Source organism: Anabrus simplex, chromosome 10 (assembly GCF_040414725.1).
Source record: "Anabrus simplex isolate iqAnaSimp1 chromosome 10, ASM4041472v1, whole genome shotgun sequence".
Lineage (NCBI taxonomy): Eukaryota > Metazoa > Arthropoda > Insecta > Orthoptera > Tettigoniidae > Anabrus > Anabrus simplex.
The window spans coordinates 58,997,468-59,010,413 of record NC_090274.1 but is presented as its reverse complement, the minus strand read 5'-3'; the positions used below and the strand labels follow the sequence as shown (position 1 = coordinate 59,010,413).

Below are 12,946 nucleotides of genomic sequence, written 5' to 3'. Positions count from 1 at the left end.
GTCTTTCAAGCCAAATTGTGCGCTATACAACAGGCAGTTATGTGGATTAAAAAACACAATTGTGCTGCACAAATATTGAGTGACTCTCAGACAGTTTTGAGAGCAATCCAAGAAAAATATAACTTTCATCCGGTAGCTGTTAATATAAGATCACGCATATTAGGATACAGTAGCCATATCTGCATGAAATGGGTCCGAGGTCATGATGGAGTAGAAGGAAATGAGAGAGCTGATGAACTTGCCAAAGCAGCTACTACTTCTTCTGACGCCTTGTTGATATATGAAAAGTCTCCTTTGTCTCATGTAAAAAAGGAACTGAGGGAGTATACACAAGATATGTGGAACAACCAATGGATCACCAGCAATAATGGCCAGCTAACAAGAGAGTTGTTCTTTCCAAATATCCAAGACAGATTACAAAGTAGGTTTTTGCAACATGAACATATTACAACTCAGTTTTTGACAGGACATGGAAAGTTTGGATCATACTTCGAGAGGTTTGGAATCAGTGTTCAGAAGCCCTACAGTTGTACCTGTGAAATGCAACAAACTGTTCCTCATCTCTTATTTGTGTGTCTGATTTTTAACAGGAGTAGATATGAATTATTAATGCATTTAAACATGTGTAATATAGAATACCAAGCACCTCTCACTATGGTATTTAAGAGAAGATGTTGTTATAAAGTGTTTGTTAAATTTCTCCATCTAATTTATACGTCATCTCTATTTTAATTGAATTGTCATGTAATAACTTAGTCTCACTATCTATAACCCTAATATACTACTTGTAAAATAGGGTTTGTAATGGGAAATTCAATAATAATAATAATAATAATAATAATAATAATAATAATAATAATAATAATAATAATAATAATAATAATAATAATAATAATAATAAAATTCCTGTTATTTTCAAGTCTGTTACATCCAGCTTATGAACATGATATCCTAAATCTATCCACTTTTCATTATCTCCCATGAACCTGAATAAAATTCAGTTTCTTTCTATCTCACTTGTTTCATGTGTTTTCCCCCTTGCTTCATCCTCATAACTCTCAATAATGCCTTCTAAATGAGTGTGGATGCCCATCCTTCTAATGAAGGTGGGAAGCTGAAGAAATAAACTTGTCAGAAGGTGAGAAGTAGAAGTAGAAGATGATCCATGGGGACAAGGTTATAAGATTGTAATGAAGAAACTCGGGACATTTTCAACCCCGAGTGCGGATCCGCAAACAATTAAACAAATTGTGGATATACTATTCCCAGACCATCCAGAGAGGATTGACTGTGATGACGAAAAAGAACTGGATGACATACCCCTCTTCACTGTAGAAGAGCTGAATAGAGCTATTAGCTCTCTTAGAAACAAGAAAACTCCAGGACCAGATGGTATACCTACAGAAGTGTTAAAGATAATAGCAGAACTATGTCCAGAACTGTTGCTGAATATGTACAATCATTGCCTGCAAACGGGTGTTTTTAGTCCCCGATGGAAAATGGCTTGTTTGGTTCTGATCAGCAAAGGAAAACTTGGCGGTTATAGACCTTTATGTATGCTGGACACAGCCGGAAAAGGCCTGGAGAAACTTCTGCAGCCCAGAATCCTCTCAGCAGTTCAACTAGCAGGGGATCTATCTGTTCGCCAACATGGATTTCGGAGGGGACACTCGACGCTGGATGCAGTGTGGGAGGTGGTGAATACAGCAGAAAGGGCACAAATGGGCAATCATCATTCCCGTAAATTGACACTTCTTGTGACCCTGGATGTGAAAAATGCCTTCAATTCGGCAAGATGGAGCGACATGTTGGTAGCTCTTGAGGAAACTTTCAAGCTACCACAATATCTTATGCGCATAATGAGAGATTACTTCAAAGATCGCACTCTGTTGTATGATACGGAAGATGGAGAAAAGACAAAACGCCTGACGGCTGGTGCAGCGCAGGGATCGATCCTTGGTCCAGATCTTTGGAACATAATGTATGATGGCTTGTTACGTTTGGAGATGCCAGAGGACACGAAGCTTGTGGGCTACGCCGATGATGTGGCCGCCTTGATAGTAGTTCGTAATGTTGAAATGGCTCAAATCAAACTGAACCAGGTGATGCGGCGCATAAAAGAATGGATGATGAACCACAGTCTAACATTAGCCGAACACAAAACGGAGATAGTTCTTCTGACGAGGAAAAGGATTGAAACTCTTGTACCAATGACTGTTGGAGAGTTAGTGATTGAAACATCTGCGAGCACAAAATATCTAGGAGTGACACTTGACTCCAAGCTCACATTCTGGAATCATATTCAGAGAACGACAGACAAGGCAGTAAAATACATGACTGCACTTAGCAGGCTAATGGGAAATATTAAAGGTCCGAAATCCAGCAAACGACGTCTTCTCATGTCGACGGTTCAGTCAGTGCTCTTATATGGCTCTGAAATCTGGGCTGAATCCTTGAGATTCGCTTGGTATCGGAGAAGGATAGCTGCCGTACAACGGAGAGCGGCTTTACGTATTGCATGCGCATACCGCACGGTCTCCGAGCCTGCAATCCTCACGGTGGCAGCAATAGCCCCAATAGACCTACTTGCATTGGAGCGACATGAAATCTGGCGAACCCAAGGAGAGCTGGGAAAGAAATGTGCAAAGAAGCGTGCCTTCAGTCAACGGATGAGGCGATGGCAACTCAGATGGGAAAGTGACCCTCGAGGCAAATGGACCAAGCGATTGATACCACGCTTGGATATCTGGGTTGAAAGGGCCCATGGTGAAGTAAATTACTACCTCACGCAGCTTCTAACAGGGCATGGATATTTCCGGAAATTCCTGCATAAAGTGGGCAGAGCGAATGACGCAGCATGCATATACTGTGATGACATTGATGACGTATTTCACACCTTTTTTGTATGCGGCCATTGGACGATTCAGAGAAGATGTGTGGAAACTGAAATAGGAGAATTGACAGCAGATAACATTATTTCGGTGATGCTGCGAAACCAGGAATCCTGGGTTCGCGTGGCAGTGTACGTGGAGAATGTCCTTCGTCAGAAGAAGAAGGATTTGGAAGCATACGAACGTTCGTAAAGGAGAAATGAAGAAAGAAGACGTCTGAAAGACAAAGCACGATATCACCCTGAAGTAATGCGAGAGCGGTTCCGGGGTGATGATACACATCGTGGGAAAAGGGTGTGTGGTTTTTAGTGGGTAAGAATCCCACACACTTGTGGAGTGCGGACCCTTCACAAGTGTCTTTTTGAAGATTTTCCACAATCCCTCGCAAAAAAAAAAAAAAAAAAAAAAAAAATTATTATTATTATTATTATTATTATTATTATTATTATTATTATTATTATTATTATTTTTTTTTTTTATTTTATTAAGAAGGAAGCCTTACTTTCCAGTGCCAATTCAGTTAAATGTAACTTAAAAGCTCTTCATTGTTGAACACACAAGTTCAATATAAATATTACACTATAACATACATATAAAACATACAAGGAATAAAAATGAACATAATGGAGAGGCAGCAGACTGGCAGCCAGTTTGGATACCAATGAAAGAGTAACATTTTTTAAACACCTCATATTGGATGCTGGAGAGGAGACAAAACAGGACTTCATTCAAGGTAAGTTCCAAATTTCAAATTCCTAGGTGTTTAGACAGAAATAAACATAAATATTTCCAAATATTGAGTGTGACTTGATAGAACCTGATGATATTCTTTTAAGAATGAAACATGTCATTCTTTGTTTAATAGTGTGTATTTTTATTCCTTGTGATTCTTTTCACGTGTATGGTAATATTTGCTGTATATTGAACGTGTGTGTTTGACAGACTGAAAAGTTTTTTTAAGTTAGAAGAACTGAGAACCCATTTATGAAAGCTATGTGTGAAGATGTATAGTTAGTCCTAGTCATTTCTTTTCTTCATGTGAATAATCATCTCTCCTTTCTGTAACTCCCTCTTCTCACACTGAACTAGTAGTATATTTATTTTTGTATATTTTCCTATTATATTTTTTAGTTTCCTATCCTTGATGTGTATACTTACTGTATGTTCTGTAAATATCAGCCTGGATAAAAACGTGAGGCGGTTAACATTTTGAAGCCCAGGATTCTGGCTCCCATCAATGCCTACAATCCCAGATGTTCCAGAACTATTTTCAGGATTTCTTCTAGATTCTGGAACTATATTTATACACAGAACTTTATACTTACTAACAGACCATTGGTACACTGGAAGTTGGATGTTCTCTGAACAGCTGTACACAGTTGTAGACCGAGTACAGTATATTAGTTATGAATTACGTTACCATGGAGTTATATATCGCAGCCTGATCTACACATGGGCTTGTTATACAAGGTTCTACAGAGTAATTGGCTGATGTGTGTAGTTCTTACCAATCACTGTAGAGTTTTGAGATCCCTGATATTCAACTTTCAATGATTTTGGTGCAAACATCATGTTTTGAATATGCTCAACATATTTGAGCAATGCTGTTGCTGAAGATAAGGCATAAAATCTGAAACAACAATTGAAAACCACTTCAATGTTAAATGAACAATGTCATTTGAAGATCAGCCTAAAGAGTTTGAACTTTCAAGAGTACCAGGAAGTGTCTCACTATTTCACATCCAGTTAATTTTTATTTCTATCTTTAGACATCATTACATTTTGACTTCCATTTATTAGTATACATATTAAGCCTATAGTTCTTCATATTCCCCTAGTCTTTTTTCTCTTTCTCTTCCTATCCTGTGATTATTATCAAGCTTTCTTGTTGTCTTATACTTTTTATCATAGTTTATTAGCCTCATTAGCCCCATACTGATAGTTCTATTTTACCACGCTGGTTTCTCGTTAAGGTTATATGTGATTATTTCACCTAAGTATTTACATTTTTCTACAATTTTTATTTCTTGGTCTCCCAGCTTAATTTTGTTTGCAAGTGGAAGTTGAGTTAACATAATTTCTGTTTTTTCAAATGAAATTTTCAAACCAATATTTTGAGCTATTTCCTGTAATCATTTTATTTGTTGTTTTGTTTCCTGAATATCATTGGCCAGAAGAGCTAGATCATCAGCAAAACCTAGACAGTTCAAATGTATGTTATCCTTCTGGGTTCCAATTTTTATGTTTTTCGAGTTGTTCTTGTACATTCCTTCAATTTTGTTACACTTAATGCATTTTTATTTCTCTGTTAGATCTGTGCAAATGTGATTTTAACCCACGATCACTCGCAATATGAGGTTCAATCTAACATTTTTACAAATTTTTCTACAATTCGTTTGTCCTTAGTTTTGAATTGATGTCCATTTGAAAATGCCTCATTTGGTCCTTTTAGCACGCCATGATGTATTTGTGTAGTAGCTGTGATCTTTTGGAGGGGAGGAAAGAGTACAGAAAAGAGCGCGTGTCATGCACGGTGTTAGTTGTTATCTCTTAGCGCGAACGGTCGTGTGTGTGTAACCAGTGAGTAGCGTTAGGGGAGACCTAACAGCGCGAGTGATCACGTGTGTGTGATTTTCTACAATTTGATTTATATATATTGTTATAACCAGCAGTATCAGTGTAAGTCAAAGACAGCAAATTATTAGCTGGCTGTTGGATAAAAATTACGTTTATCACACGAGTTTTCCTGGGATTAATTATGTGTTGCTTGTGTTAAAATGTTGAAAATAACATTAATACCATAGAATAAAGTAACCTATCTTTTAGACTGTAAACCAATATACTGCAGACTTCATTAATATTCAAAAAGGTATTTGTGATTTAGTAAGTCAGCTCATACGCTTTGAGATTTTTCTAACTTGCTATCTATCTTTACAAACATATTAATCTGAATTTAACTTGAAAATCTGAATATCTTCATTTAAAATGGAAATTATGAAATTAATATTCATTATATAAAATACACACTCGTCGAACCTTGTACTCACACTTACTTGTTACCTGCTTACTTACACATACATTATTTGAAGGGCGCCAGCTGTCACTCAGTACAGCAATAATAGAATGAGACTCTTGACCATCTCTAGGGTGTGGGGTAATAAGCTTACTTTTGACAACATACCATATAAGTTCTGGGAAAAGGAGATTGGCGTTCAGTTTCCCCATTAATTTTGAGGTTAAGATATTTTACTGTCAATGAAATGAAACTATGAATTCGTTTGATAGAACAATATATATTCTTTAAATAATATATAAAAAAATAGTGAGTCTTGTTGCGATAAAACAGATGAGAATGTGAAATCATGACATTGCAACTAAAAGAAACTAGGCATGAATTTGAATTCTTCTTGACCGGACATTTAACAATTTATACGAAATATTTCCCTCACTGATTCACTTGACTGTACCTTCAACACTTTTAGTGTAATTACGACGTAATCCATTGCTCTGGTGTTTACTGTAGATGTGTCACGCCTAACGTGGTGATACATCCTTGAGACTGCTTCTTCTCCATATCATCTGACTTCTTTGTAAGTCAATATGGTATGACCTCTTGGTAGGTCCAGGGTTGCCCTCTCTGACTCCTTGGTAAGCCTTGCGTCCGCGTCTTCCACTAAGTGACGGACCAACCATTTGGTCTCACTCTCTCAATGACCAATAATGGCTCACTGAGTCTTCACCATCTCTCGTTCACACTGGTTGGCTGACCACTTAAGGCCTCTTGATCTAGTAGACTACTTCACTGTACTGCATCCGTATAAGTAATGACTGACGCTACAATATGGAGCTACCTTATATAGACGTTGGTTGACACAACTACGTAATCTCCAGAAATAACAATGACATACTCCCACCTACGCGACAGATATTACATCCAGTGGTGAAATCGACTCTCCGGCGGCTAACTCTCTGAGCGCATATTCTAAATAAATACAATGACGTAGCCATGGACTGGCGATGACTTGGCAGAATCGCCACTAATCTTGCACAATGTCCCAACGTCACACTCAATCTCTGATATATACAACAATTCTCACTGTACAGGTATTGAGTGTTATACTACACATACGTATATATGCATACATCTAAGTGCAATCTTGCAAGCAACAGGCAATTGCAAAATTGAATAAAACGGATAATTACAATAATAGTAACAATATCACAGATAAAATAATAATAATACTGACATAGTAATAATAATAATAATAATAATAATAATAATAAAATACAGATAAAATCATACAATAATAAAAATACAGATATCATCTTGTAACGGGATTTGAACCGTTACAATTCGCCTCCCTCATAAATAAATCGAAGAACAAAGAATCGATTGATTTATGAACAAAATTATATATATAACACTGACACATATAAACACTTTAAATGAGTATACAACAATAATTTTCTTTTTCAACATCCATACATTTTATAATACATCACATATGAGAATTTTTCTCGCACATTGCCATCGTAGATAACTGTTCAGTGTCCCATTCTCTTTTTCTCTCATACAAATCACAAGAGTACAGCACTCAATTTAACACATACAAATAATTTTAAATGATTACACTACATTCTTCTTTTTTTTTAACATATCAAAACTTTTTGTGAAATATCACTTATATGAGAACTGTTCTCGCATATTGTTATCGCAGATAACTGTCCAATGTCCTGTTCTCCGTTTTTTTGTCACACAGTACATGACAATGTAGCACTTATTCTTCCAATACACCAATACGACACTTGGTTCACACGCATATCGCAGATGTTAGTTTTATTTTGCCAGTTTCTCACAAAATTAATCATCGTATTATTATCTCAACAAATCTCACGTGAAGTACTTCTTTACATATACGTATAATACTATAAATAGCGACAATATCCCCTTCCTGAATTTATAAGAATATGCACACTCCCCGATACGGTTCACAATAGTGAAATACCCCTGATACAAAATAATAACTTCAACATATTTCCCGCCTCTGCAGATGATGAAATGGAACTCTGAGTAGCACTCTGTCACTCAAACTGAATCAATTTTGCCCTTGTAAACTTACATATCTCACAAGAAATCACATCCTACTTGGCAACAACAATTAAAGGATCAATACCATGGCTACAAGATGGTTCAATTATTCCGTAATCCAGCATAATGTTTATTTGTTCTTAGACGTCACTAGCATTTTTAAGTTGACTGGGGTACTTACCTCCCACAAACGATGAATGGTCATGTACTACAAATTTATTTTCATATACGTGTTCTTCCTCACTTACCACTAAATACATCTTGATGCTTACCTAACATCGAACACAATTACTCCTGTAATTCACTCAAATTACCTCACGTCACTGCCTCATACCGACGATCCCTCAGATCCTGGTCGTATAGACACGTAACACACCCAACAACACATTTCCTCTCACTAGGAACAACTTCACTTACCTCTCATATATTTCAAAGAACACACGTCACCAACACACTTACCTCAGACCATCATAATTAACACGTACTTCTTTGCTAGTTTCCTCCCAGAACAAACACACACTACCTAAATCAAAGTCTATTCTACTTCCATGATTTGCAACCAAGTCAACTCCTAAAACAACTGAATACACAAGTTCTGGTACAACAAGGTGTGGCTGAAACTTACAATTATCTTCAATTATGATTGGTACCGCTATCATTTTATTTACTCACTTTGACTTACCCAACGGCTGTTATAATATTTAATAGTACCTTCATTTACCTTCACAATTTCCATCATCGACTTATTACCTCACTATTTCCATCATATTTTCGGTATCACAAGTACTTACATCACTTTAACAGATCACTTCTTACGTCTAACTTACTGCTACCATTAATTACTTCATTATCTACGACTACGTCACTACTTAAATATCCCACTTAACATTACTTAGGTCACAATCACACTATACTCTTAAATCTACTTTTACTACATAACTTCTTATACTACATACCTGTTCATCTACTACCTTCAGACTGTTCACTTAATTTACCCGATTCCCTGTGAATTTGGAATACTCTTGCTCGATGACTATTCCTGAATACCATTCGCATTTATCCTATTACTCTCTCTCTGATGACTAAAATCCTCACGCCTTCCGTCACTTTGGCCTATAAAGTTTCCACGCCTTCCTTCACCGGATTGCCCCTGATAACTCTGCTGAACCCTATCACTATTGAAATGTCTATTATTCGTCTGCTGATCATAATTATTCCCTCTCCAGCTATTCTGTCTATAATTCCTCACATAATTCACATCTGCACGCCTCCCATCTTCCGATTCTCTCTGGTAACTCTGCTGACCTCTGTCACTATTGACATTTCTATTATTCCTCGGCTGATCATAATTATTCCCTCTCCAGCTATTTTGTCTATAATTCCTCACATAATTCACATCTGCACGCCTCCCATCTTCCGATTCTCTCTGGTAATTCTGCTGACTTCTACCACTATGGAAATTTCTATCATTCCTCGGCTGATCATAATTATTCCCTCTCCAGCTATTCTGTCTATAATTCCTCACATAATTTACATCTGCACGCCTCCTATCTTCCGATTCTCTCTGGTAATTCTGCTGACCTCTATCACTATTGAAATTTCTATTATTCCTCGGCTGATCATTATTATTCCCTCTCCTCTGATAATTATCTGACCTGTTTCCCGCTCCTTCTACAGTTCTACTTTGCGGTCGATTATCAACTACTCTACCATTCAGAGCCTCGAAACTATCTAACAATACCTCCATTTCTTTGATAGTACTGACTTTCTGCATACACGCAGCTTCCCTAATCTTATCAGAATAATGTTTTAACATAATCCTTACGATATCAACTTCTGAACCAATACTATTAAGATTTTTCCATATAAGCACGTGTGTCAGAAAGTATTCTGTCATAGACACTCCCTCCTGTTGTCTATATTTACCAAGCATAATCCGTTCTCTCTCACGATCTTGTATATTCTCATCCCAAAACTTGTCAACGAACTTCTCTTTAAATTCTCCTAAATTAGACATATCATTACGGTACACTTGAAACCAGGTTTTGCTTTCACCGATGAAAGAATTAGACAAGATCTCTAATACGTATTCCCATTCGATAATATTATCCCTCAACTTATTTGCAAATCTTTTCTCAACTAATGTTACAAATTCCATAGGATTAAATTGTTTTGCAGTAAACTTAGGCAAATCTTGGTCTCTATTGTATAAACCACTCGTTACTATTATTTCTCTTGTAATCTGACCTTCTCTCATTTCTTGCCGTAGTACCCTCTGGCAATTCAAAACTTTTTCTTCCGCCACTCTCTCCGCATTCTCTTTAATTATTCTCAATTCTTCCTGTAATTTTTCCTCTTTCTCTGTAACCTTCTGCGACAATGTTTCTTGTTTATTCTTTAGTTCTCTGACCTGCCCAAGCTCTTTTTCAAACGTTTCTACCTTTCTGACACATTCCCTCATATCTTGCCCCACTGCATTATAGATCTTGTCTAGTCTTTTATCTATGATCTCGTGAATTTCTTCCCGGATATTAGAAATCTTATTACTTAACTCTACGATATTCTCTGTATATGTTCCTTTGACATGATCAATTTGAGTATGAAGATCGCTCCGATTCAACTCCATATCTCCTCTAAGGTCAACACACTCTTTGTTTAACTTATTTTCTAACTTAGATACTTGATTAGTTACCTCTACTATCTTAGTATCTATTTTAGAATTTAGTGATTCACTTAACCCATCTATTTTATCATTGATCACATTAAAATTTCCGTTAATACTAACAATCATTTCTTCCATTTTACTACTTATGGCGTTAATCCGTTTATTACAATTTTCATTATTAGTATTAATTAATTCTTTCATCTCTTTCATCTCTTTCTTATTTTCATTACTGAGCTCGGTAAATCTGGCCATCAACAAATTTAGAAAATCTTGGTTCATCCCCCCCGCGATTTCCTTTTGAGTTTCAGTGTGCTTCTCAATTTCTGCTCTTTCCTGAATTTCCTCAGAAGGTTCCATCGTATTCACCTGCTCCTTACTCTGAATTTCACCTTGGATGTCCGCAGAAGCAATGACCTCGTCCTCACATGACTTGTTACTGTCTTCCGTGTCCATCTTTGGTTCACTAGTGATAGTACGCGATCTTAAATTAATCTCCCTCTTCAAATCCCTTGACATATCCCCAAAATACAAATATATATCACAAAATTACACTCTTGACATTTACCGGTAATAATTTCCGTTGGCTTAAATGCGCACACTCCTCCCAAAATGAACCTATGATATGCTGTCATTCAGAACAAATTCTGAATTTATTCGAGTCCCACGTTGCGTCGACACTTTGAGACTATTTATATTTAATACTAAACTAACAGGGTGTGGGGTAATAAGCTTACTTTTGACAACATACCATATAAGTTCTGGGAAAAGGAGATTGGCGTTCGGTTTCCCCATTAATTTTGAGGTTAAGATATTTTACTGTCAATGAAAGGAAACTATGAATTCGTTTGATAGAACAATATATATTCTTTAAATAATATATAAAAAAATAGCGAGTCTTGTTGCGATAAAACAGATGAGAATGTGAAATCATGACATTGCAACTAAAAGAAACTAGGCATGAATTTGAATTCTTCTTGACCGGACATTTAACAATTTATACGAAATATTTCCCTCACTGATTCACTTGACTGTACCTTCAACACTTTTAGTGTAATTACGACGTAATCCATTGCTCTGGTGTTTACTGTAGATGTGTCACGCCTAACGTGGTGATACATCCTTGAGACTGCTTCTTCTCCATATCATCTGACTTCTTTGTAAGTCAATATGGTATGACCTCTTGGTAGGTCCAGGGTTGCCCTCTCTGACTCCTTGGTAAGCCTTGCGTCCGCGTCTTCCACTAAGTGACGGACCAACCATTTGGTCTCACTCTCTCAATGACCAATAATGGCTCACTGAGTCTTCACCATCTCTCGTTCACACTGGTTGGCTGACCACTTAAGGCCTCTTGATCTAGTAGACTACTTCACTGTACTGCATCCGTATAAGTAATGACTGACGCTACAATATGGAGCTACCTTATATAGACGTTGGTTGACACAACTACGTAATCTCCAGAAATAACAATGACATACTCCCACCTACGCGACAGATATTACATCCAGTGGTGAAATCGACTCTCCGGCGGCTAACTCTCTGAGCGCATATTCTAAATAAATACAATGACGTAGCCATGGACTGGCGATGACTTGGCAGAATCGCCACTAATCTTGCACAATGTCCCAACGTCACACTCAATCTCTGATATATACAACAATTCTCACTGTACAGGTATTGAGTGTTATACTACACATACGTATATATGCATACATCTAAGTGCAATCTTGCAAGCAACAGGCAATTGCAAAATTGAATAAAACGGATAATTACAATAATAGTAACAATATCACAGATAAAATAATAATAATACTGACATAGTAATAATAATAATAATAATAAAATACAGATAAAATCATACAATAATAAAAATACAGATATCATCTTGTAACGGGATTTGAACCGTTACAGCTTATAGGCTATTTTTATCAGCTGGCGCTATTTCATTTGAAATAAATGTAATGTTTAAGTTTAACTGTATGTCGTATTCAATAAAAATAATAAAACGTTAAAATTATCAGTATAGAATAAAAACATTAAAATAAAATAAAAGCGAAAAGAAATACACAAAATGATTTTATAAGAGAAATACAGATATTAGGTTCCACCTAACAACGCGAGTGATCGCATGACTTGCCGATGCGCGAGTGATCGTGGGTTAATGTCATATTAATATTACATATATATCAGAATAAGAGAAAGCCTCTGTGGCTCAGACAGCAGCATGTCGGCCTCTCACCGCTGGATACCATGGTTTAAATCTCGGTCACTCCATGTGAGTTTTGTGCTGGACAAAGCGGAGGC

The 12,946-nt window shown here is 36.7% G+C and overlaps 1 protein-coding gene across 1 annotated transcript in view; it reads right to left on the bottom strand.

Moving 5' to 3' along the window:
• Positions 1 to 12,946, bottom strand: part of LOC137502334 (mutS protein homolog 4-like) — a 100,153-nt gene that overhangs the window by 56,935 nt on the left and 30,272 nt on the right. Inside the window, exon 6 of the mRNA XM_068229332.1 lies at positions 4,400 to 4,521. Within this exon, the coding sequence (XP_068085433.1) occupies positions 4,400 to 4,521 (122 nt within the window). The remainder of the gene's footprint in view (positions 1 to 4,399; positions 4,522 to 12,946) is intronic.